Consider the following 24226-nt stretch of genomic DNA (forward strand, 5'->3'; position numbering starts at 1 on the left):
ATTTTCTTTTAAATAGAACAAACTTTCAAGTCAGAAAGCTTGGCAGAAGCCTAAAGCAAGTTTAGAGCTAGGTTTCTCTTGATTCATAGTACAAGTACACAGTTGGTATAATATTTAAGAATGACAGTGCTGTCTTTCAGTACTGCTGCCTACAATACTTGGAAATATATCCTTTCAGAATGTGAAGGCATATCCTCTGCGAAGTACCCAGATAAATCAGTTCACCCTTGGCTGTAACTAAACTCTGTCTAGTGACTTGTGATCGACAGGGCTTTACCCTCTGACAGCCAGATTCATTGTTGGGACAGCAACCAATCGTCGGGTTTGACGACATGAGCCTAATCAAAGTTGGAGTATAAAAAGCCCCCTTGGAATATATAAGGTACACCAGTGTGGCAAGCTGTCTCTCAGATTGCATTTGCTTTCACGGATCTGTTTAGTGCTGAAACGGAAAGGGGGAGGGGGGAAAAAAAAAAAGAAGGGAAAAGTGCTGCACTGAATGTGAGATCATGCAAAAGCTAGCGCTCTATGCTTCTATTTACCTGTTCATGCTGATTTCAGTTGATCCGGTTGCTCTTGATGACAGTAGTCAGCCCGCAGAGAACGCTGAAAAGGATGGACTGTGCAATGCTTGTACGTGGAGACAGAATACAAAATCTTCCAGAATAGAAGCCATAAAAATTCAAATCCTCAGCAAACTGCGTCTGGAACAAGCTCCTAACATTAGCAGAGACGTTATTAAACAACTTTTACCCAAGGCTCCTCCACTGCAGGAATTGATTGATCAGTATGATGTGCAGAGAGATGACAGTAGCGATGGCTCTTTGGAAGATGATGACTATCATGCCACCACCGAAACGATTATCACAATGCCTACAGAGTGTAAGTAACCCTGCTTCTTTCGCCTCCCACCGCCCCTCCGAGAGAGTTGTCTCTCTGCTGTAGAGCCACACAACTCCTCCTCAGGCTCTCCCAACAGGCTGCTGACTGAAGTCTGCTGGAGGGAGGGAGGAGAGCGTTATTTCTAAAGAATTTGAGCCAGGTTCAGATGACCGTGTGGCGATCCTTTGTTTTACTGTTCGGTTTTCGGTTCCTTATAACATGTGTGCCCTGTAGCACTTTGGATTTGCCCATTGCATCAGAAAGCAAAGGGAGATCTGCAGTTTAGCCAACTTCGTTATCTGCAGCACTCGGGGCATTTCCTCTCGCTAATTTAAAGTACAAGTGCAGATAACGAGAGAACTATATTTTTCTGAGGAGGTTTCACCGGCCAGTATTTTTAGAGGCAATAGAAATCAACAGAAATGCAGCTTAGAGCACTACACCTACCTAACTGCAACATGCTACAGCAAGTGCAAGTAGAGAGTTAAATTCTTGCCTCTGCTGATCCCATAAACTAGCAACACCCACCTCGGAGTTAAAACTATATATTTAAAGCAAATATGTGTGTAACATATTAAATGTAAAAATGTCCGTGCTATAGCAATCAGCTCACGTAGCTGTGCCAAGGAAGAATGAAGGCATTTACTGAATGAGCAGATTCTGAGTTATCTTCCCAGTGCTAAACATCTGCTATGGCTCCTATCAAGTATCTTTTGCACAGCTAATACTATAGTATCTTATGTTCTTCATCAGCTAAAGTATTTGACTATGGCAGCTGTTTTTTTAAATAACACTTATGAATATGATGTCAAAAAGGAAAAATATGACAGGGCATATAAGACATGTTAGCAGTTACAGATATCATCATGATATGCAGACTAGAATAATATCAGCTGCTCTCACCAGCTAAAAATCAACCCACAGATGAAAAAGTAAAATTTTCAGTGAAATTTTTCAACTTAGTAATTATAAAGATGGGCACTTAATAGCCTAATTTAACTGCAGCCTTATCACAAAGCTGAGGTCTGCCTGCACTTTTATTCCAGACTTTTATGCTCAAGGCTTCATAACTCTTTTTAATCAAACTGCTACATAGTTACAGTGACAGAAGAAAAGTCGTCGTATTTCACCGCTCTGAGTTCATTTCCTACTTCTTATAAAAAGCCCTTGAGCTATTTTAAATGCACTAAAGAGACAGGTATCTTAAGTGATGAGATTTATGAACGTTAAAGCCCTGCACCATTTAGGATTAGTACTACCCATTTTATCCTGGCATGGAAAGATATTGCCATGACTAGGTATGACAGCTGCATCGTAGGCTACAGGAAGGAGGAACGCAGCACTGCACGTGACTCTCCTCTAATATTATTCAAATGAAAACAAAATGATCCTTATATTAATCCCCTCAATTATTTTCTTCCCACTGAGAACAGAAATGTAAGAGCTTGTGCAGTTTGCCCAGGGCTGTATGGTCTGCAGCAGGCTGAGGCTTTGGAGTAAATTAGAAATAGCTGGATCACCACACACGTGTTGAGTCAGCTTATGCTGAAGTTGCTATTCTGCATGCTTTATGAAGGTCCTCAGGAAGTGACCAGCAGAAGTGAATTGATAGTAGGTGATAGAATAATAATTTTGTTGACATCCAGTGAAGTTGCTGTAGAGTGTAAACCATAGAAAATGAATTAAGTTAAATACACTTTGTTACTGATACTCTTTATAACATATTGTAATATTTTCTATACAGAAGAAGTAGTCAGGTTTATATACGCATTTTTTCTTGTTCCCTGTTCAGTAATTTGTTCTTTCCATTCATTTATAGCTGATTTTCTTGTACAAATGGAGGGAAAACCAAAATGTTGCTTCTTTAAGTTTAGCTCTAAAATACAATATAACAAAGTAGTAAAGGCACAATTGTGGATATACTTGAGGCAAGTCCAAAAACCTACAACGGTGTTTGTGCAGATCCTGAGACTTATTAAACCCATGAAAGATGGCACAAGATATACTGGAATTCGATCTTTGAAACTTGACATGAACCCAGGCACCGGTATTTGGCAGAGTATTGATGTGAAGACAGTGTTGCAAAACTGGCTCAAACAGCCTGAATCCAATTTAGGCATCGAAATAAAAGCTTTCGATGAGAACGGACGGAATCTTGCTGTAACTTTCCCAGGACCAGGGGAAGATGGATTGGTAAGTCTATTTGGAAAAACCCCATTTGATTGAAAAGCATTTAAGCTGTTTTAAGGATTAAATGGATGCATTGTTTAGGGATTGGAAGATAAAAGTTCTGGATATCCAGTTCTTTGATTCTTTGCTCTCTGATCATGCCAAAAAGCAATGTCTTTCCTCTGCCTCCATTTCTCTTTCTAAAAAATTGAGAGAAATTGCAGTATTTCAGAGAGACATTGTGAGGCATTAACTAGAAAAGGTTTTGGCAATTACAGATGAATGATACTATCAAAGTAACATCGTTTTCAACTTTGAGAGCAAATGCAGATTAATAAGCAGTTATTTCACATAAAGTTAAAGAAGAGTCTTTAGATTCTTTCATTGGTTAGGAAAGATGCCTCCAATATTGCCCGAAAAGGCAAGGGAGTTCCTACATACTCTCTATGCATACATTTTCTATTAACAAGAACAAAAATTGTCTCTTTATGAAGATGGGAACAGATCTTCATAATGTTAAGATCTTTACCTTTAAGTGTTTGCTGAGTGTATCATTCTACCTATTAGAAATGTCTGAATAGAGAAATTCTGCTTGATACAATAACTGAGCCATGATAATAAGAAAGAGCACAAAATAACTCTCTGGTTTGTTTTTATAAAAATAGATGAACAAATTGCATCTGAAGTGTACCTACAAACACACCTGAAGTAAACCTGAATTGAAACTACAGCATTTCCCTTGCTATTTGTTCCTGTAAATCACTAAACATCTACAACCTATACAAATTTCTGAATTTATCACAAGCGATACCTCCTTTTGAATAAAGTATGAAGAATATTATTCTACTTTTACTTCTATGTAGTAGATGAATCTGTTGGTCACAGAAACATAGAAAAAGAAATATTTAGATTGGAAAAGACCATTGTGTCCAACCATATTTATGCAATGCTTAACTTACAGCAGTATAATATAATTTAAAAGTGCTTTAAAGAAAAACTCAGTGATAACTTGATTGTACATCCAACATAAATGTGGATCTCCTGTATTTGAAACAGGCCAACTGGATATCACGATCAGGAAGGTCCTCACCACCTCCATCCATTGAAATGATGACACATACTGACAACCCAAGGCTATCATCATCTATAAATAAACATTTCAGTGGCAGAGCAGGGTTAGAGGCACAGCTGATAACGGGAGAGGATATCTCTTCTCTCTTGCCTCCAGCTCCTCTCCAGCAGTTCCCTTCCCAGTACAGGGGTGTTCCTTTCACCAAACACCTCCCCATATAATTTACCTTTGCAAAGGGCACTTCCAGCAGCTCCACAGCTCACAGGTATCTGGGGAGAGGGAAACCTGTGTAACAAAGTTAGTTGTGCTGTTACTCCTGAGGAATGGTCACCATGGGATGGACCCATCAGTGCCAAACCAACACACAGGGCAGAAATCAGTGTGTGGAAGAGGGAGCAATTTTAGGAATTTTTTCAAACTCAAGATCGTGAAGATTGCAATTTCCTTCTAGTCTTAGTTGGTGACTGTGGAAACACACCTTCCATAGGAGGCATGTGGCTCATAGATCTGGTGAAAGTACATTCTTGACCACAGGACTCTTCCAGGAGTCAAAATATTTAGCTGCCCCTCCAAATTCACTCAGTCATAAAGTCATTCAAGCATGGCAGCAATAGAGGAGCAACTGTTGTCCTCCTTGGTCTGGACAAAAAAATTTCCTTGATATCCAGAAAGATTGAATGCAGGATGATTTTAATGAAGGGAATTTCAGAAAGACTTACAAAAGCTCTTATTATGGAGTTTAAAGCAAAGAAAGAAAGAAACAAACAAAATCAACATTGAAAGTAAAAATCCATCATCATCCAAATTACTGAAATGTTCTTATAGCAGTTAAAGGATGCTAGCACTGAGACAATGGTGATTTCAGGGACAAATACTCAGGTCTTAAAGCTCTATATAGAGAAACAGCAGGGAAATACAGAGATAACCATAACAGAATTGTTGGTCAAATTTTGTTTGCGAACTTCATTTCAAGAATATTAACTTGATACATCTACATCTGAAATATTGCTTGTATGTTTTTAGTGAACTTGGGCTTACCTCAGAAATGATTCCAATTCCTTCTCCTCTTCTCACAGAACCCATTTTTAGAGGTCAGAGTTACAGACACACCAAAACGGTCCCGCAGAGATTTTGGTCTCGACTGTGACGAGCACTCAACAGAATCCCGATGTTGCCGCTACCCGCTGACAGTGGATTTCGAAGCTTTCGGATGGGATTGGATTATTGCTCCTAAAAGATACAAAGCGAATTATTGCTCCGGAGAATGTGAATTTGTGTTTTTACAAAAGTACCCGCACACCCACCTCGTGCACCAAGCCAACCCCAGGGGCTCGGCAGGCCCTTGCTGCACGCCCACCAAGATGTCCCCCATCAACATGCTGTACTTCAACGGCAAAGAACAAATCATCTACGGCAAGATACCAGCCATGGTTGTAGATCGCTGCGGGTGCTCGTGAGATCCCCGTCTGATCCACCGCTTCACAAATCGTGGAAGCTACCAAAAAAAAAAAAAAAAAAAAAAAAAAAAAAAAAAAAAAAAAAAGGAAAAAAAAAAAGAGAAAAACCAAAAAACCAGAAAAAGTTATACCCCCTCACCAGTTTTTCAAACTGTGAAGTTACATACACAAGGCATTGCCGACCTCCTGTGCACTACCAGCATCAGCTACAGAACGTGAACTAAAGGACAGTGTAATTAACCTGATGGCTGCTTGTGAGCCAGCAAAAGAGAAAAGCTACAATCAAAATCACCGGATTTAATCCATAAAGTTCTTACATTATGAGGGAATCAATATTCAGTCACTTGGATGCAAATTTACATGCAGGTTTCAGTCCACAGTGGTAATCAAAAGCAAGCTTCTTGTCACCTGAGGACAGAAGGAGCAGGCTTTTAGGTTCTTTTCTTCACAGCTTCACTTAATACCATATTTACAGGAACATATATACTGGTAACATATACGCCACTACACAATACCACCAGAATCATCCTTAAACACTTGAATATATAGTGCAGACTTGTGAAAATGTATCAGATGAAATTCCACATAAACTGACAAACTGACAAATTAGGGATGGCATAGTATTTAGTGTGTCTCCATTCCTTCTTCTCATTAGTATGTTAGCAATCAATGGCAATGGTGCTACGTAAGCAGGCTGACTAAATAGGAAGATAGTTATATAAGTGAAAGAATTTAGACTTAATAACGAATTTGCCCTATCCTCAGGTACACTATTCAACATTCGCAAGAAACAGGTATTTTTTAAATGAAAAGGAATAGTTTTCTAGACATAGAAAAACAGAAGGCAGCAGAGAAGTCCAACATTCAAATTGCAATCCCACATTTTAACCTGCCTTTGCAACATTACCATTTGCACTATGGTAAACCAATGCAAATAGTTGGTTGCTACAGATACTGTTTAAAAACCACTTTGATATAACTGACTTGTGTAATATGTATGCATCAATATTTTGTAAATAAATGTTTATTTTTTAATCACTGTTGGTATATGTTCATCACAAGAAAAGAATGACTTTAACCTGTACTTTAGTTTAATAAACAAACCCCAATATTCTCTTCATAATATAATTTTCTGGATTTTAACACAAATAATATGTAGGAACAATGCAACAAAGTAAACCATATGTTGAGAATTATTCTACATTTTATATGTTTTTTACATTGGTATGAGCCATTTAGGATAAATGATGGCTGTTGACATGTTTATAAGGTTCTTTGGGTTACTGTTTTTATGGTCATTTTGATCCACAACCTGAATTTCCATATTTTGAATGTTATGTTCATAAATAATGATGATGATACCACAAAAGATTGCTATTAAATGCATTTTAGTATATTTAAAAGTTTGCAGCAAAGTATTTTCTGTATTTGAGTAAACACAGTACATGGATTTCCACAAAAATTCTGTACATTTTCCTTATAGTAAAAAATGATTAATTGAAATTAAAAAGATCTATTTACTATAAAGTCCATTTTATTTCACATGTGAAATAGACCTGATAAACCAGGCGTTTGTTAAGACAACACAATCACTGTTAAAACATCTTCATGTCAGTATGATGCACATTTTTGTTATATTCCAGAATTCAGTTTTGAATTTTCCTTTGTGTAAAACCACCCTAAATTTGCAAAACTGCTTGATTTTCTTTCCCTTCCTCTTTTATATATTTTCTGCCTCGGTGGTAAATATTTTGTATTGAGGTTTTTTTACTTTTTTAAAAATTTGTATGTAAGGACATTAAAACTTAAAATTTGAGCAACGAGGTTTGAAATTTAAAAGCAAACAGATTTTCTGCAATTTCTTTTGAATGATTAGGAGTTCTGCTAAAGCTGTGTCCAAGCATCAAGCAGATGTTCAGCTTCTCCTGATGCAGTTCACCAGAGCACGTCCCTGGGGCCCTTAAATACACTTTCAATTTAGTTTCCCACAAAACACCATCGGACTAAATAAAAATCTAAAAACTTTTGGAATACAGACACTCAGTGAAGCCACAAGAATTTAAAGTACAACAAAGTTCCCCTCCTAACCAAAGTTACAGAATTAAGGGAGAAATCCTCTGTTTGTTGAAGTCAATGGCAAAACTTCCACTGGCTTTAACAGAGACCAACATTTTGCCCTTTGACTTTTAACTCGTGACATTCAGGCACCAAGCAGTGCCATCCTGCTCATGTGAACTATCAATAGCATCTCCTTGCGTGAGGCTCTTAAACCATTCCGAGACTTCCAATTAACTTCCATATACCCTGTAGCTAAACATTCACTGCTTTAATTGGGCCAGTTCATATAGCAACAGCTGCAGAGATGCAGCAGCGTGGATTTTGCAGTTGATAGGGAACAAAACATATTCCCAGTCTGCACCAAAGTCCAGTTACAGCACCTGCGGGATTACTTTTACTCATGATAGGTAAAGCTAATGCAAATTCATTTACCCCCACACAAGTGACATCATTGGCTGCCTGGTAATTGTACCCTGCACAAAGGCAGTGCAAAAGTGATGGAATTTTTTATTCCTGGAATCATTGAAAACAAAATTAAACCAAGAAAACAAGTAGTACAAATTCCAAAAAGCATCTATTCCAACCAGCATCCCATCTTGACACTCAGACAAATTTTATTCCATGTAAATTTTATGCAGTATGCCTCTTTTATATATTGTCAAACTTGAAATTATCATAGAGCAATTATGGCTCCTGTGATTTAATATTGACCTTACAGATAAGTAATGGAACTCATGGAACATGCTGTGAGCTTTGATCTTGTTGATTTTAGCTGCTGAATAGTTGATCATTAATGTGTTTACTGACAATCAATTTAAGATGTCAATGATTCCTTTTGTTCTTATTGTTACATCCTTATATTTACAAGGCTAAGGTCTGAGAGACTTGAGCAGCATTTGTGAATACTTTGTATGGCTCTCAAACCTCCCTGTTAAGCTGTGTATTCAGAACATTGAAAATAGTCAGTCAGGGGTGATGTGTGAGAAACAGCAGCATTTCCTTGCCTGGCATCCTCAGAATCCCCACAGGAATGAACCAGGTAGAATCCAGCTTTCCAAGGCAGTGTCCAAGTGTCTCAAGATGCACATGCACATCTGCAACAGGGCAGTCCCTCATCTCTCTACTGCTTCAGTTCCTCCTCTTGGCTCTACTGCCCAGCTCTTTCCCTCCCTGCATGAGCCAGTCCTTTTCCAGTGCTGTTCTCCCTGTACTTCCTACCCAGCTTCAGTTACCTGCAACTCCAGTAGCATTTCCCCTCCCATTTCTCACAGCATCTCCCATCCCATCCCACCGCAGCCAAAGCCCCAGCACACCCAGACTCTTGCCCTACATCCCCTTTAGCAGGGGGAAAAGCCCCCCCTGCAGTACTGTCCTCCTGTCCCTTAAGCAGATCCAGTGCATCCTGCTCTGCTGGAAGCTGTGGTTAGGGGAGAAACCTTCCAACATGCTCAACACAGCCTGTGGGGAATTTAACAGCTGAACACAGAAGTCATCACCACTAAGCATAAATGCGCTGCAACTTTTCACAAATGGGCTGTTTTGCTAAATATGAGCAGATTTCAAAGGAAGAACTAAAAGCCAAATCCATTCATAGCTTTAGGTAGCTTTTCCTCAATTCTGTGGAGTCTAGGTTTGGGCTTTGTGGTTGTTCATTGGGGGTTTGGGGTTTTTTGAAGGGGTTTTTTTGGGTGGTTTCTTTTTTAATCACAACTTGGATGCGAATGACCTATTTTGGCCAGAGGTCTCAAAAAACAAATCTGCTTGAGATTAGGTTTGGACAGCTCAGTGCAGACAGATAGATTTTGTTAAAGCTGCAGTAAAACAAAGCAGGTTATTATAATCTGAAGTACTGGATGGACAAACCTAATAACCAAAATACCCCACCTCAACTTATAAATTTAGTACATTTCAATTAAAAAAAAAAAAAAGACTAGGAAACAGTACGTTATGGGAGTCACAAGCTAGAATCTTTACAAACAATGCTGTACCTATGTAACTCAGCAAAACCGTCAGGAAGAACCTGAGCAATGTGTTTCAACTGACTTGAGTTAGCTCTGTGCTTCCACTTTAACTTCCTCCCAACAATGTTAACTGTAGCAAGCAGATATTTATACACTGATGTAACACCAGCAATGAAACCAATAATGCAACTGCATCTGCTTTTCTGTAAAGTCTTCCCCTGCAAGAAGCAAGACTATAACTCTGGCTTGAAATGAAAGCGTAACATGTTTGAATCCATAAAAATGTTAACAAACTCTCAACACTAAAGCTCCAGTTCTCCTATTTAGTTTATAAAAGCCCTGACAAAATCCAAAGCAAAAAGTTAGGACTACAGGCCAACTTCTGAATTTGAATAGGCAAAAGTACAGCTCTGTTCACTCTTGGCCACTTCTAAATAATCTCAAAAAAAGCGATAGTGCTAACATCTGTTGTAGCAATCTTGCAAAACAAAAAGAAATTGAGAAGTGCAAATGTACAGCTCATTCAAGAGTGAATGATTCCAATTAATTACTAGGTGTATTGATAAATTAAACAGAATTATTCTCTTTGGTGGCTAGCCAGGGTCAATTTGAGGGATGAAGAACTACTACCGTGAGTATGGAATGAAAAAACTGTCTGTTTTTATTGCTCCAGAATATAGATGAGAACAAGTCACGAAGCCCTATGCAGATGAGGTGTCAAGATCAGCAACAAGCTTTGCAGCATTTTGGGTGTAAGTCTGGCTGATTTTCACCAGCCTCAGCCACTAAGGCTCTCTGAGGCTACAGTGCTTTCAGAAAATATAAACTAGCTTAGTGCCCACAAGTCAGCTTGCGATCTTGCTCTTGTGCTCTTAACTTACAGGCTCTTTGTGCTCTAAATCTAATAATGAATCAAAAGTAATCAGCGGTCCTAAAAGCTCGTGCAACTTCTTCCCATAGTAATGTCTTTCATCTAGAAGTCAATAACCAAGTTAGATTTCAAACCTGTAGCTTTTCCATTACATTTATATACTACCCTCCATACAAGTAAAGAGAATCCCTCAAGAGCTGGAAGTATTCAGCTTGGATGAATCCTACCTGTGGGAAGGCAGAGGAACAAGCCCTGGCTCAGCAGTCCTTTCCTGTTACTCCTTATGAGGCCTGTATGGCCTTGGGCGAGTTCTTGTTAGGATCTCTGGTGAGGAAAGAATAAAAATGCTTGGTTTTGGCATTATGTTCCATGTTCCACCACTAAAATTACCAGGAGCGCTTAAAGATTATGATGGTATGGGAAGAATACCTGGGAAAGCATTATGGGGGCATTACTTGGTAGACAGCTTCCACTAAACTTTAAAAAAAAAAAAAAAAAAAAAAAAAAAAAAGCCGTTTGGGAGACAACTGCAACACAAACAGGACAATACCCTGAAATCATGTAAGGTGTGACAGTCATTGTAAAGCAGTTGTGCTAACAATGCTCTACTTCTATGCACTTCAAGGAGCTGAGTACAATATAAAAAGTGAAATTTAAAGCAGTTAAATATTTTCAGGGTTGTAACCAAGGCAGCAAGAAAGAGTTTATCTTCCCAAATCCAAGATGGTACTGAAGGCATTTGCTAAACTTTTACTTCTATCTTAAGAATGCTTAACCTGAAAAGGTCTGCTCTTTGCCAAAATTAAAAGATGTTTCACGGCAAATCTAACTAAGCATAATCTGTTGCATCATAATTTGAATATGTAGCAATCCAAAATATAATTACTCCTAACTTGGCTAATAGCTTGCAGTTAAGATTCATGATTCATGCATTCTTTCTGCAGAAATCCGTATTATTTTTTTACCTAGGAGAGGAGCAATTATTTTCCCAACCAAGCCACGGTAGCAGGGAGTTGGAGCATTATTTCAGGGCATTGTGGCACCCAATCAGGATTGTCAAACTTCATACACAACAGCATGAAGAGCAAAGATCTACTTTACATTTTAGCATCTGTGCATTTAAAGAGGAGGTTTATTCTGATCTCAATCGAACAGCAATCTTCTCTCTTCTCCTAATGTTTTCACCATCATTTTTTCCCGTTGTTATCCCTCCAATCCGGCACTGCTGACATACGAAGCAGCAAGCTGAACACCTGGCTCTCGCGCATTATGGCATCAGGTTGCAGCTTCGCCTCTCGCGCAGCGCCAGGTGGTCGGAGGAGCGGGAGGAACGTCAAGCACATGCCTTCGGCCTGAGCTCAGCTGCCTACTGTACGCTGCTGTCATGTGGGAAAGCTCAGCCTAGGTGCTGCTCCAGGGGAAAGTGCTTCACTGCTGTAGGTGACACCTACCACAGTGTGCTGCTGGCTGGCCAGAGCTCTCTGCTCGCTCGTGTTGCTCACCTACGGTGGGGTGCGGCAACAAATCTCCCAGGATACCAGTCATGATCACTGTGTGCCCAGAGGTACCAAAGAACATGGGCTATGCCGACAAACAGCAGCATAACTTCATCATTATTGAGTCTTTTCCTTCTAGAAAGGAATTATTCTAAGAGCACCCCAAAACCGGACTTTTCCCCAGAAGTGTTCCTCTCATCATGTCATGACAGGCAGCTACAGCATCAGAATTTTATACCTGGACCTGCAGTCAAGATCTCACAGACCTGAGTCCTCACAACACCATGTATCAACAGTCATCAACAAACTTGATAAATCAAACCAATAATATTCATTTAACCTGGTTTTTGCTATGATGGCACCTCCCATTTACAGTTACACCATCTGCCTACGGAGATAGAAAAGGCAGCTACTCAAAACTTTTTCTCCTGAGGCCACTGTGCTGTCTCTGAAATAGTCTCAGCATACTTGCCTTACCTTTTTTATTTTAAATAGCTTGTACTTATTTATTAATGAATTTTTTTGTATTGCTGTATTTTCAGTTCTCCAATACCTTACCAAAGCTGGGAATACTACTAAAGCATCCTCACAGAACTCGCCTCTGCTAAGATCATCTTACTCTTCTTGTTCCCGAATATCTGTCTCAACTTTTCAAATAACGCAGATCTAGACTCAACCTCCAGTTACCACAAAATTATAAGCCCAAACCTGACTATCACCTCAGGGATACATTTACTGATTAATATTTTAAAATTGCCCTCTTAGGAACATTTCAAAAAATTAGAAAAGGTATTTTTCAATACAAGGTGGAAACCTTAACCATCATTTTAGCAGGGTATTGCTCTGGAAATGGATCCTACACCAAGTGCTGCCTTTTACCACAGCTTTCTTTTCATCACCATGATACCCCTAATGTCTTGCTTTTATCAGTGTACTTGTGTGAAGACTACTGGCCTTAAGAAAATGCTTCAGAAATCTGTAGCTGTCCTTGACTGCTCAGTTTTTTACACCCACTGCACTTGTACAAGACCTCATCTGAACAGAGTTGTAGTAATTGCTAGGACCATGTGAACACGAATGACAATCCTCATGGATAAAACATATTGTGTCTATTGAAGGCACAGTGCAATCCTCAGCACCCACTGTTTTGGGTGGACATGGCTAAACTTCAGGTCTTCAGTTGAAAAACAACTGAAAATTGGTTCCACAAATTTCTCTTGACTGTGATTAAGAAGGAGCTTAGTTACAACAAAATGCAATTACTCAGTTTTGGCCACGCAGCCTTCATGAGGCTTTTCCAGATCCGCTCCCACGGACCCTAATTCTAGTTTGGAAGCCAATTGTTCCTTGGCAGCGTTGCCATGGATCTCACTCAGAGATTTAGCAACACATTCTCCACCAGCTTACAGCAAACACCAATGTCTGCAGCTCACCCACAGCTTGCTTATACCACAATTTGGAAGTTATCCATATTTGATCCTGCCCATTACGCTGACAGGGAGGGTGGAATGCTGTGCCACATGAGACTGAGTTTTCGTAGCTTTACCTGGCATTGCATTTGCACAACAAAAAGTGCCTAAACACAAAGCCACACATAGAGATAAACAAGCAGAAGGAATTAGGATTTTCCAGGCATTTGCAGAGCCACTGGGATCAAACTGATGTCCCTATCAAGGGACATATCATGGGTATCTGTTATGGAACATCTAACCAGGAAATCAGGAAGCCTCTTTTAAAGAACTAAATGAAACTTCACAATTCCAGGTTAACATGAGGACTTTAACCACCCCCAGCACCTGCTGGAAAGGCAATGCAGCAGGGCACCAGCAATCCCAGAGATTTCTGGAGGATGGTTGGGACGTGCTGCACAAGAGACTTTTCACTGGCACTGCTACTCACACTTTGGTAAGAACGTGACGACCCAGGGTAACTGTTTTGTGCCAACCCAAGCCATTCTGTGATTCTGTGACTGACAAAGTAGGGCAAAGGCAATAAGAGAGGCAGAATAACAGAGGAGCAGCTTTAGCAAAAAGAAGGTTCTGTGGCATCAGTATGGAAATCAGAAATAGTCACCCTGAATTGCCAGTATTTTTGATTATTGCTACAATGATGACATGAAAGTGTTTACTGGATCTGAAAACCCCCTGTTCTACTGGTTCCCTACTGCACAGAGGTGGCTCACTTTAGACTTGCATTCCATAGAGAAATATATTTCTGTTTGCTTTTCTCCCTCTCTCTCTTTTTTTTTTTTTTTTTTTTTTTTTTTTTTTTTTTTTTTTAATGTATGGGGAACACTTCTAAGTTCTATATTTATTTTCTTCTGGATGAATTCACTCTCAAGCTACGCGAGAACTCTCCTGATACAGTACTACTATCTCATGTGAATAAATAATTAGATAGTACTTGGGGTGATGGGAGAATGGTACAGTCTGATTCACCAGGGTAGAGGAGGAATATTATTTTCATGCTTTGCTGCAATTAATTTTGAAATCTCCTTTCACCATTCTTCAGTGGTGGAGACCATGAGAGTCCCAACAAGCACCCCAACTCTGTGAGCTGTGTGGACTTCAGACAATAAAGTTATGTACTTTTTTTGTAAAAAAGAATTATGTTGGTTTATGAATTTTAAAAATTATTTAACCTTTTCCAATAATGCTTGACCAGCATGACTAAGTGGAAGCATTATTGGCATTATTACTAAAAGAAGTCACAGAAAAATTCTTTTTTTCCCCCCCTTTGCCCAGATGGTCGTATTTAAGCAAACAGTAAAATAATGAATAAAACCCCCTTGGACTCAATAACAAAATCCTGGACTGGAATCTGAATTTCATGACCATTATTTTACAAGTGAGACAAAAGTCTTAAATTCCAGATTTCAGATGTGTTAAAATACTCAAGCAATCTTTATTCTATACACGTGGAAAGAATGTAAGATAATATTGCCATTGTGATGGTTTGCTTTAACACACTACAAAGTTTATTACAAATAAACATATTTTATCCCAGGAATTTTTTGGGAATACCAGGAAACCCATGTGAGCAAATGGATGGAAATACACAAACATTGATTTGGACTGCTATTTAGAAACCAGGAGCCTAGATTTCTGGCTGAATTTTTTGTGTATGTGTTCTTAGCCCCTTTTCCTTTGGCTATACCTGTTAACAACAAAGAAGTTCCACTCTCACTGCTAGGAAGACAATGGAATTTGGCTGCTCAAAGGCAAATTTTTAGTTGAAAATTTTGAATGCTTTTTTAATATTTCACATATTTGTGTTTAAAGGACAATCTGACCGTGAATAAACCTTTAGGTGAGAAAGTGGCTTTAACACAGAGCTTTGACTTCAGCACTATTCCATAGTTTCATTCCTGCTTGAGAGTTCAACAGAGCAGGCTATAATTTATAGTAAATTACACTTAAGACTACAAAATTCTGACAGTTTTACTCCTGTGTTGTTCAATGCACAAAGTGACCCTATCATGAGGCTGTTGACCTGGCACCCTTGGGAAGTAGAGCAGATTTTTCTCAGCTAATGCATGGCCTCACTCAGCAGGACAGGGCAGACTTGCTCTAAAACAGGGCAGCACAACAACCCCGTGTTCCTGTTACCCGAACTAATGCTACACAAATGAAGAAATGAGAAAGACCCATCAGCTGAAATAAATATTGGAAGAAAATTCTACCATGTATTTGTCCCTTACAACTCATGTTTGCACCAAAACCGTCTATCATATAGCAGAATGATCGCTCCTTAATCAAAATCATAATTAGCTGTGTATTTCAAAAATCTATTTTTCATATAATTGTGAGCATGAACTCTGACTGCCACAAACTGGGATACACATGCACTCTCACAAAGGGATACCCTGTTGTCTTGTGTGCCACTGCTCAAAAACTCCAGACTGTTTCCAGATGCTAAAAGCAGACTTCACGGCTTGTAGTAATCATAGCAGAGCCACATGAAGTACCACAGAAACAAACTGAAATGTAATTTAAGAAAACACCACAGATGATTTACCAATATTAATCCCTTTATCAGTAGTTAAGCTAATAATTTCCCCACTGAAAACAAAAATATTAGATACATAGACTATGATTCATTTATAGAATATTTTTAAATGACTGAAACAGAAAGTCATGTATTGTAAATACAAAGTGTGAATTGTAAATACAAATATGCACCACCGATCAGAAGATAGAACTCACAAAATTAACCTTAATGAAAAATGGAACCATAAAAGAACTTCTGTATCCAGCTGAAGACTTCACAATGAAATTAGGACAATCCTACATTAATGGTACAGTCACTGAAAGATTTTTCCATTCCTCTTTTCAGGAAACCCTGCATGAAATGCTGAGCTCTGGAAATATACCTCTGGCTATGGTAGCTGTTCCTAACCCCACCAGAACAGTTATGAAATTTGAAGCAGCAACCTTTGTGTTACCCTAATTCACACTTCAATTCCCAGCTATCTCCTAAAACAAAACTATGCAAAAGTCGACCTTCAAGACTAAATCATAAAAACGTTTGTGACCACAGAATGGTGAAAGAAGCTAATCCATACTCCAGACTTGCTCTTTTGGGGTGAATGTGACACTTGGGGGGACACAAACAGCCTCATCTTGCTGCAGTTCCTGGTAATACACACAGTGTTTCCCTGAGTAATGTGATGAGCTGACTGCAACCCTCCTTGCCCACCCCCCTGAACTGCTGGAGGAAAAGGCAGAGAAAATTGGGATGGACGTTGAGCTTGTGCAGGAGGGCAGGGGAAAGGTGTTTTTAGAATTTGTTTTTATTTCTCATTACCCTATTCTGATTTGATTGGTGATAAATTCAGCTCATTTCCTCAAGTCCTGTCTGTTTTGCCTGTGACTGTAATAGGTGAATGAGATCACCTTGCCTTATGCCAACCCAAGAGCCTTTTATTTTATTTTCTCTCTCCTGTCCAGATGAGGGCATACAGTGAATTTGGTGGGCACCTGGCATCCAGCCAGGGTAAACCCACCACAGGTATGCAACACACCCACATTATTGAAAATTCTAGAAATATAAATATTAAATCATTTCTCTGACTCCTAATATGCACTACTTAGAGCATATATTAGATTTGTGAGCTTAGACTAGCTCTATGCTCCTGGATTAAATTAGGCTCCTTACTGAATTTGCACACTCCTATAGCAGAAGGATGCTACACCACCAAATGCCTTTGAGAAAAAAAGAAATTTCCTACTGAATGAGAAGCTTAGAATATCGTAAGCCTTTCAGTGTGGATACACTAGTAATGGAAATACAGTTTGCTTTTGAAAGTACTATTCCAGAAGGTGAACTGACTTTAAAAGCAGTAGGAAACTGAAACACCCTAAAACATTTTTTCCTCCTCTCTCCACCATCGTTATAGTTTACCACTGTTTAACTGTTCTGTAGAGCCAATGTATCAGTGTGTGAAATGGGGACCCTAGCTGTGGAAGTCCAAGGTCCAAACAAGTAACCTGAAGTAAATCATGGTAGGGGCAAGCCCAGTACTGTACCTTGAAATGATACATCTACTCTGAGCATAGCACAGAATAGTGAAGATTCCCCCAGGATTCGCTGTTTCCAAACACTCCTCCGTGACTTGGATAAAAAGCTGCCACGGCGTTTCCTCAGAGACTTCACATCACCTCAAAAGAATGCTGTCGACACCTAATCTCACAGCACAGAGTGCCAGACATTTTCCAATCTGTCCCTTTCTCTGAAGCTCTTTGTCACCAGGTGATTATCGCCCTATATTCAACTGGAAAATCAATTTTCATCCCTAGAGCTAAAAACCTATCAGGTGACAAAAAACCAACTCATTGCTTTAAGAACACTGTCACAAGTGACTTACTAATGGCAGAGAATTAGTGCTACTCATCAAGAAGACAAATTGCTAACACTTCTTCAGTATAAAACATTACCAGAGAGCCATTCCAGAATAACCTCTGCACGTGGACATTTGTTTGTAGGACAAAGTGTACATTAATTCTGGAAGAATTACTCCTTTCAAGTGTAACATGCAGAAGAAAGGGAAGAATATCTAGCAAATATGAATCATTCCTTGATGGGACAAGGATGGATAACACACCATCACCTACCCTATAACAGGCATGTTTTTGGACAGTTGCCAGCTTCTTAGCCCTCCTCCAGGACCTTCACGCAGTGTTTGGTAATTCTTGCCTTTCCACAAAGACACACAGTTCATCTTATGTTGAGCACTGATGGACACTCAACACTGATTTGCTGCTTTTAGCTTTTCTTCGTACAATACCTAGTGAAATTATTTGAATATGCTTAACTTGGAAGATGTTTGCATGGTTTTATTTCTATAGTCTGTGCATAATGAAAAAGTGACAGTAAAATAACCAAACCAAACCACATCACCAGCAGAAAGAAGTAGCTTCGCAAAATAAAATTATTTGAAAGAGAATGCAATTCTACTATGCAAGTACAAAACTCAAGTAAACACAATTTCCCCTCATCCTTCCAAAAGTTTGTTGAAAAACATGTAGAGGGCAAGGAAGCAGAAACTTTAAAGATTCTTCAAAGATCCATGTGTCCTTCTGAATCCTATTCCTGTAATGGGAAGACTTCCTAGTGAAAGGAGACACCTGCTTTTCCATAGTGCACAGATCCCCTATGGGCCATGAATAATCTGATACATTTCAGCAGTGGTTTTCATCCTTCTGAATCCGGTGGTAATCCTATTTAAAATACGGAATGGATTTTCCAAGGTAGTAAATTATCTGTCATTAACATAAGTTTTTTACAAGTTTGGCTTTACAGAATTAAGCACAGCTTTCTAAATACCTGAATAATTGGTCAGTTGTATTTTGATATCCTGCTTTCTCAGACTGACATTCTATTATTCAAGCAGAAACACAACTCAGACAAGGCAAGATAATATCCTGCACTCTAAAGATGATGTTTATATTTCATTTGTTTACATTGTTACATGCTAAACCCAACATTTAGAAACAGCTAAGAAACTAAAAACATGGGTGGAAAGCTGAACTACATTATACATTTAGCACTTGAACAGTCATCTGTTTTCCAGGTCGAAAAGTCCAAGGCTAGAAGAAATACTTATTATTAAGAACCTCTCTTAGATGTTTAAACCAAGTGGTTCTGTTCAAGTTTGCTAATGTAAGTTATACTGAACTTAAAATCCTCAGTCCTCAGTGATGTTCTTGCTTTTCTTCTAGCCTCAGGAATATTACCATCTCTGCCATGCAGGCTTGTTTAAGGCTCATACATGCTCGAGCATAAAAACAGATGCTCTGAATATAAGGAAGTACAAAAACCCCCAAACCCCAAGTGAACATGATGATCTCACCAAAACTGAACACATTTAGCATGACCCTAGTGAAGCCAAGAAATGCAGTTTGAAAACAAATGATTGCTAATTTTATAATTAGCTTTAGTCTAGCAACTCTCCCTATCTGTCCTACATCAGGGGTAGTAGGACTGATGCAAGTTTATGCAGCATCTTCACCAGAGTCCCAGTGCTGTAAGAGCAATACAAAAATACAATCATGAGCTACTATCACACTGCCCCAGTGAGTGATCCACTCCCAAACTCCACTTGGCACATGGGAGAGCAGCAGCAGCTGCAAATTCAGGGGTAAAGCCTTCTATAGCTGTAGCTCAGTTTCAAACAGGTTTAAAAAAATTACCTGAAAACTCAATCAGCAGCCCAGAGCTCTTTAGAGGGATTTCCACAAATATACATTATTTACAAATAAAAAAAATAATTCCAGTTTTACAAAGCTTTTTGCAAAGTCTGTTTGATGAGTCTATTTTAGTATTATTTTTACATAGCTATATTCCTCTCAACCACACTGAATGGATAATGAAAATCACTCAATATTGCCTTTCAGCTGTAGTTCTAGCTGAAATATTAAGCTATCACATAACAGCGGCAGCTCTCCAGGCAGAGGGAAAGAGTGTTTTGCACCTGTTTACAAATGTATTTAGGTGTTATTCATCGTTACCTTGACTCTACATCTGATTATATACATTCATGCAAGACTCCCTTTCCTTTATGCCTGCTTCAACGCCCTCTTACAGTCTTAGGTCTTCACTTTGTAAATGACAGGGAACCCCAAAAGGCCCTTCCATTTTGCTTTCCCAGATCAGTGTGGTGGGGTGACCCTGGCTGGATGCCAGGTGCCCACCAAATCTGCTCTATCACTCCCCTCCTCATCTGGACAGGAGAGAGAAAATGTAATATAAAATATAATTAAAGGTTCATTGTCTGAAAAGCAGGAAGAGATCACTCATCCATTGCCATCGCAGGCAAAACAGACAGGACCTGAGGAAATGAGTTGAACTTATCACCAATCAAACCAGAGTAGGACACGGCAGAGTAGGACCCCCACTACCAGGACCTTGCCATGCAAACCCAATCTTCTGTGATTTAAAGAACCCCTAAGATGCATTCATTTAGCGCTTCCTTGAAGATCTTTGAAGCCACCCATCTGCTGGCCTACACCAAACACACAAAGGCAAACTCTTCTTAGCTGCCCCTTTCCTTCAGAAACCTCACCCCCGAGGATTGTCTTCTGCTACTGATCTTACTCCTCAGCATCAGTAACTTACACAAGCATTGTTCCAACTACAGTCATGAAGGCAAAGGATGGTTTTACTTCTGTCAACACTGAGAAATTCCTCTATTCATTTTTAGTATCACAATTGCTCTAGGAGTTTGAATCAGGCTTGAGCTGTTAAGACAGAGTTACATAATTTGGGAATTGAAATCAAAAGTACAAACATGGTGACAAAATGTAGTTATTTTAGAGCCATGATATGATGTAGGGAACTACTGGGAAAATTTAAAACTGATATATTTCCTTTCCTAAGCTTTGTCCAAAATATTGACATCATTGCTAAAACAGAAAAACTACTGGAGGTTATTTGAGGAGCAAATTCAACCATAAGGAAAACGTAGGAATTTCACCACCCCAAGATTCTGATCAATTCCAGTCTGCTTTTACCAACTATGATCAATCTATTTTCCCTTAATTTGTCAGAATATCTCCTGTTCTTAAGGGAAGTGCTAAGAGAAAACCTAAGTAATTTATAGAGGAATAGCTCTTGAAAATGTTTTGCCCACACTGATCTGTACAAACTGCACATTTGCTAGATGCCTGCAATTAGATTTTCTTGGCATGACTATTCTTTTAGGTGTCACTGTACTTGTTTGCCCTCTCTATTGCTTTAAAAGTGTAGCAGAGCTTTAATTGCATTTCAGGAGGGTTGGCTGATGGGTTGTTTTGTTTTTAACAAGACAGATGCTTTAGACTTCAGTGTTTTTAACCTATCTTTCTTCAGCTAATTGGGATGATGGGACAGGGTGGGTGACAGAGCAAGGATCATCACAAATATACACAAATTTACTTTGAAGGTATATACATGTTTCAGTATAAATGATTTTTTTTCCCCCCAGACTCCCATCTATGGGATTCAAAGGCACTCTACATTAAGCTTCGGACAAAACAGTGCAATTTGAAGACTGAAGAGATCAGACTAAAAATCCTTTCTACAGTTCTGCATCAATGGGTAAAATTTTTATGCATAAATCGGATTCTAAATAACAACACCCAAAAAACTCCAAGGAACTGCTGAAGGGAAGCAGCATGGACTGTCTGAGCCTCAGAGGAACAGGACTTTAACACGTTCCTTGTTATTTGATAGCTAGTCTTAATATAGTTAGAAGAGTCTGACACAAATGAAGGCTGACTTTATCAAGACAGATTAGTAAAAATTATTACTTTTATGGAGTAGGCAAAAGACATGGAGGGTATGAAAAAGTTCTAGGAAAAAGTGAAAATTCATTTTTCTCTACATTGAAACACAAAAACCTTTCCACACAGCAAGCACAAAATTTAGGATGGTTCAGAATAAAACAGGGGCTTTGAGGGGGGCGGAGGAGGAAGAGAAATAATTTGGTTACATTGAAAGCCTAAAACTATATTTTACAGAAACCTGAGAACCTAAATCTTCTTGCAACACAGGATATGAGATATTTTCCACAAGATCCTTTCCTTAACATCTCCTCCATTTCGGGTAGGCGATTTCTCAGGCCAGTGACACAACTGACACGTGAGAGTCCTCAGAGGCTGCCAGACTCTGATGGTGCTGTGGCTCTCTAGAGCTGCCATCATCTGGAGCATCTGGAAAGGACATGGGACAGCAGGGACTCTGTCCTGTACCTGTTTTTGGTGAGAAAACCAGCAAAGCAGGCTGAGTGAAAGATGAGAAGCTGTTCAGTGATCATTTCCTGTAGATGCTCTATGGGACAGAGCCAAAAGACCTGGCAGTGCTAAAAAGGGATTTGGTGCTACTAAGGCAAGAACAGGACTATGAAGGAGATGATCAGACCCGAGGACAAGGCAGCCCATAATATTCTTTCAAGTGAATGAGCTTTTTGAACAATCAATTACACAGCTTATCTTCCTAGACAAACAAAAGGAAAAACACCCACTCAACCCCTAAAACTGACAGCACTCAACAGTGGGAAAAGTTAACAGGAATAGAGCAGGAGGTAATCCTGAATGGTAACATCTCCACATTAGCAATTCCCTTCAGGTGATTTTATGAGCCCAGCAGCTCTGCCAAGGCAAACAGAGAAGATGGTACAACCTAATAGAGTTACAGGTGTCTGGTTTGCTGAGATCCCAGCTTGACTCCAGGCTGGCCAAGAGGGGGGAAAGCCTCTCCAGTCTGTGTTCTGCTGTGCACTGGTCAGCACAAGAGCCAGAAGAGCCACAGGGGGAGAGGGAGGTTGCTGCTCCCACTTCTGCCAGTGAAGGCCTTGGCCCATGGCCGCTGCTTGCCCTCAGTGGAAAGTTCAAGAACCAGAGTGGGAAGAAACAGGAAGGTTTTGCATTATGCTATTATTTGCCATGCCAGCAACAGCCAAAACAGATTAGCCGGTGTCCAAATTCACGAGCACGTCCTTCAGAGCCAGCTTCCCAGTTGTTCACCATTTATCTACTCCTCATCTCCTCCTAAAAGAGTGTTAACTGTTTCAAACCTTAAGCAAGTCACCCTCAGATTATTTATCTCAATTTCAGTTAAAGTGAGTATTACTGACATAGCTGTTTTCCCCAAGAGCACAACAAATTTTTTGTGTAAAAATCCACCTGTCTCCACAACCAAGTTAACAAAATACTTGTAAAGAAATGGAATTTAGAGCAATCATTAAAGACAACATCCCATAATGATGATGAATTTTTGGAGAAGCTACAAATACTTCTACAGTTTCACTCTAATGAATTGCAATAATAATCTATTATTCTGGGTAGACTGCATAATCTCCTAAATATGAGGAGGTTGGGGCTCTGAGAAAATTCACTTTAATGCCTTTTTTAAAATTTCTCAAGTATGTTTCCTGCAATGAGTAGGACACTAGTACTGAAAACTATTAAAAAAAAAAATCCAAAACAACAACAACAACAACCACCATAAAACCCCTTAATGAAAATTCACCTTTTAAAAAAACATATTTTAGAATATTTAATTATCAGATCATGTCTTTAACTAAATACAACCACAGAAGGAAATCTGAGTTTGGAGTACTAAAGATACAGGCTGACAAAGAAGGAAATGGTATCAGTGAAGAAAAAAAGAAAAAAAAAAAAAAAAAGGAAAAAGGAAAAGAAGAAATAGGTAGGAGAGTGGGTGAAATAGGAACTACCCTTTTTCTTTCAGCCTTAGATATGAAAGCTTCTACTGAGTGCTATAAAAAGGAATTTAGAGTGCAACAAAAAGGAATTTCTCATTAAAGTTAATTTGGCCTGAGAATGCTATGGGAAATGAAGCTGTAGATGGAGAGTTTAAAAAAGAACATGCAGACCGTTGTGGATAACAAATGGAAAGAGCAAAAGAAAGTGAAAAAGTTATGAATGTGGAGAAAAAAGAGCACATTTCTCCAGTACAGAGGGATAGAATGCAAGAAGCAGGAACAGCCAACAGAAAGCAAAGGAGAGAATTTACTGGAAAAAAGAGTGTGATAGCCTTGAGGGGCAAAGCACAAACTGCAGAGACTATTAGCTGAACGAATATGAGGATTCAAAATAATTCAAAATACAGAAATATTTATTAAATTGGTTTTTGACATTAATTTCTGAGAAATTAATTTTGATACTTAAATTAATGGAAAACAGTTGTGCATGACATGCAAGGAAAAAAATACGAAACATAAAAGAGCTAGAAAGATCACAGATGCACAAAATTATGGT

At 39.1% G+C, this 24226-nt stretch overlaps 1 protein-coding gene and 1 long non-coding RNA gene across 2 annotated transcripts; one reads left to right on the plus strand and one right to left on the minus strand.

The window, feature by feature from the left end:
* The first annotated feature begins 425 nt into the window (after positions 1 to 425).
* On the plus strand, positions 426 to 5614 carry MSTN (myostatin). The gene is made up of 3 exons (XM_040070210.2): positions 426 to 882; positions 2702 to 3075; positions 5200 to 5614. Exons 1-3 carry the CDS (start codon positions 510 to 512, stop codon positions 5578 to 5580), a joined length of 1128 nt encoding a protein of 375 aa, XP_039926144.1. The 5' UTR covers positions 426 to 509; the 3' UTR covers positions 5581 to 5614.
* On the minus strand, positions 2445 to 5296 carry LOC120755379 (uncharacterized). Its single transcript, XR_009208029.1, has 3 exons — positions 5162 to 5296; positions 4350 to 4408; positions 2445 to 2536 (listed from the first exon to the last, which is right to left on the minus strand). It is a non-coding gene; the product is annotated as an uncharacterized LOC120755379 (long non-coding RNA).
* Positions 5615 to 24226: the final 18612 nt, after the last annotated feature.

Source organism: Hirundo rustica, chromosome 7 (assembly GCF_015227805.2).
Source record: "Hirundo rustica isolate bHirRus1 chromosome 7, bHirRus1.pri.v3, whole genome shotgun sequence".
NCBI lineage: Eukaryota > Metazoa > Chordata > Aves > Passeriformes > Hirundinidae > Hirundo > Hirundo rustica.

Excerpts from the sequence above, each read along its gene's own strand:
- MSTN (XM_040070210.2), top strand. The coding sequence starts at position 510 with ATGCAAAAGCTAGCGCTCTATGCTTCTATTTACCTGTTCATGCTGATT. Across the intron at positions 883-2,701 it reads TATCACAATGCCTACAGAGT|CTGATTTTCTTGTACAAATG; the intron begins GTAAGTAACCCT and ends ATTCATTTATAG. Across the intron at positions 3,076-5,199 it reads GACCAGGGGAAGATGGATTG|AACCCATTTTTAGAGGTCAG; the intron begins GTAAGTCTATTT and ends CTCTTCTCACAG.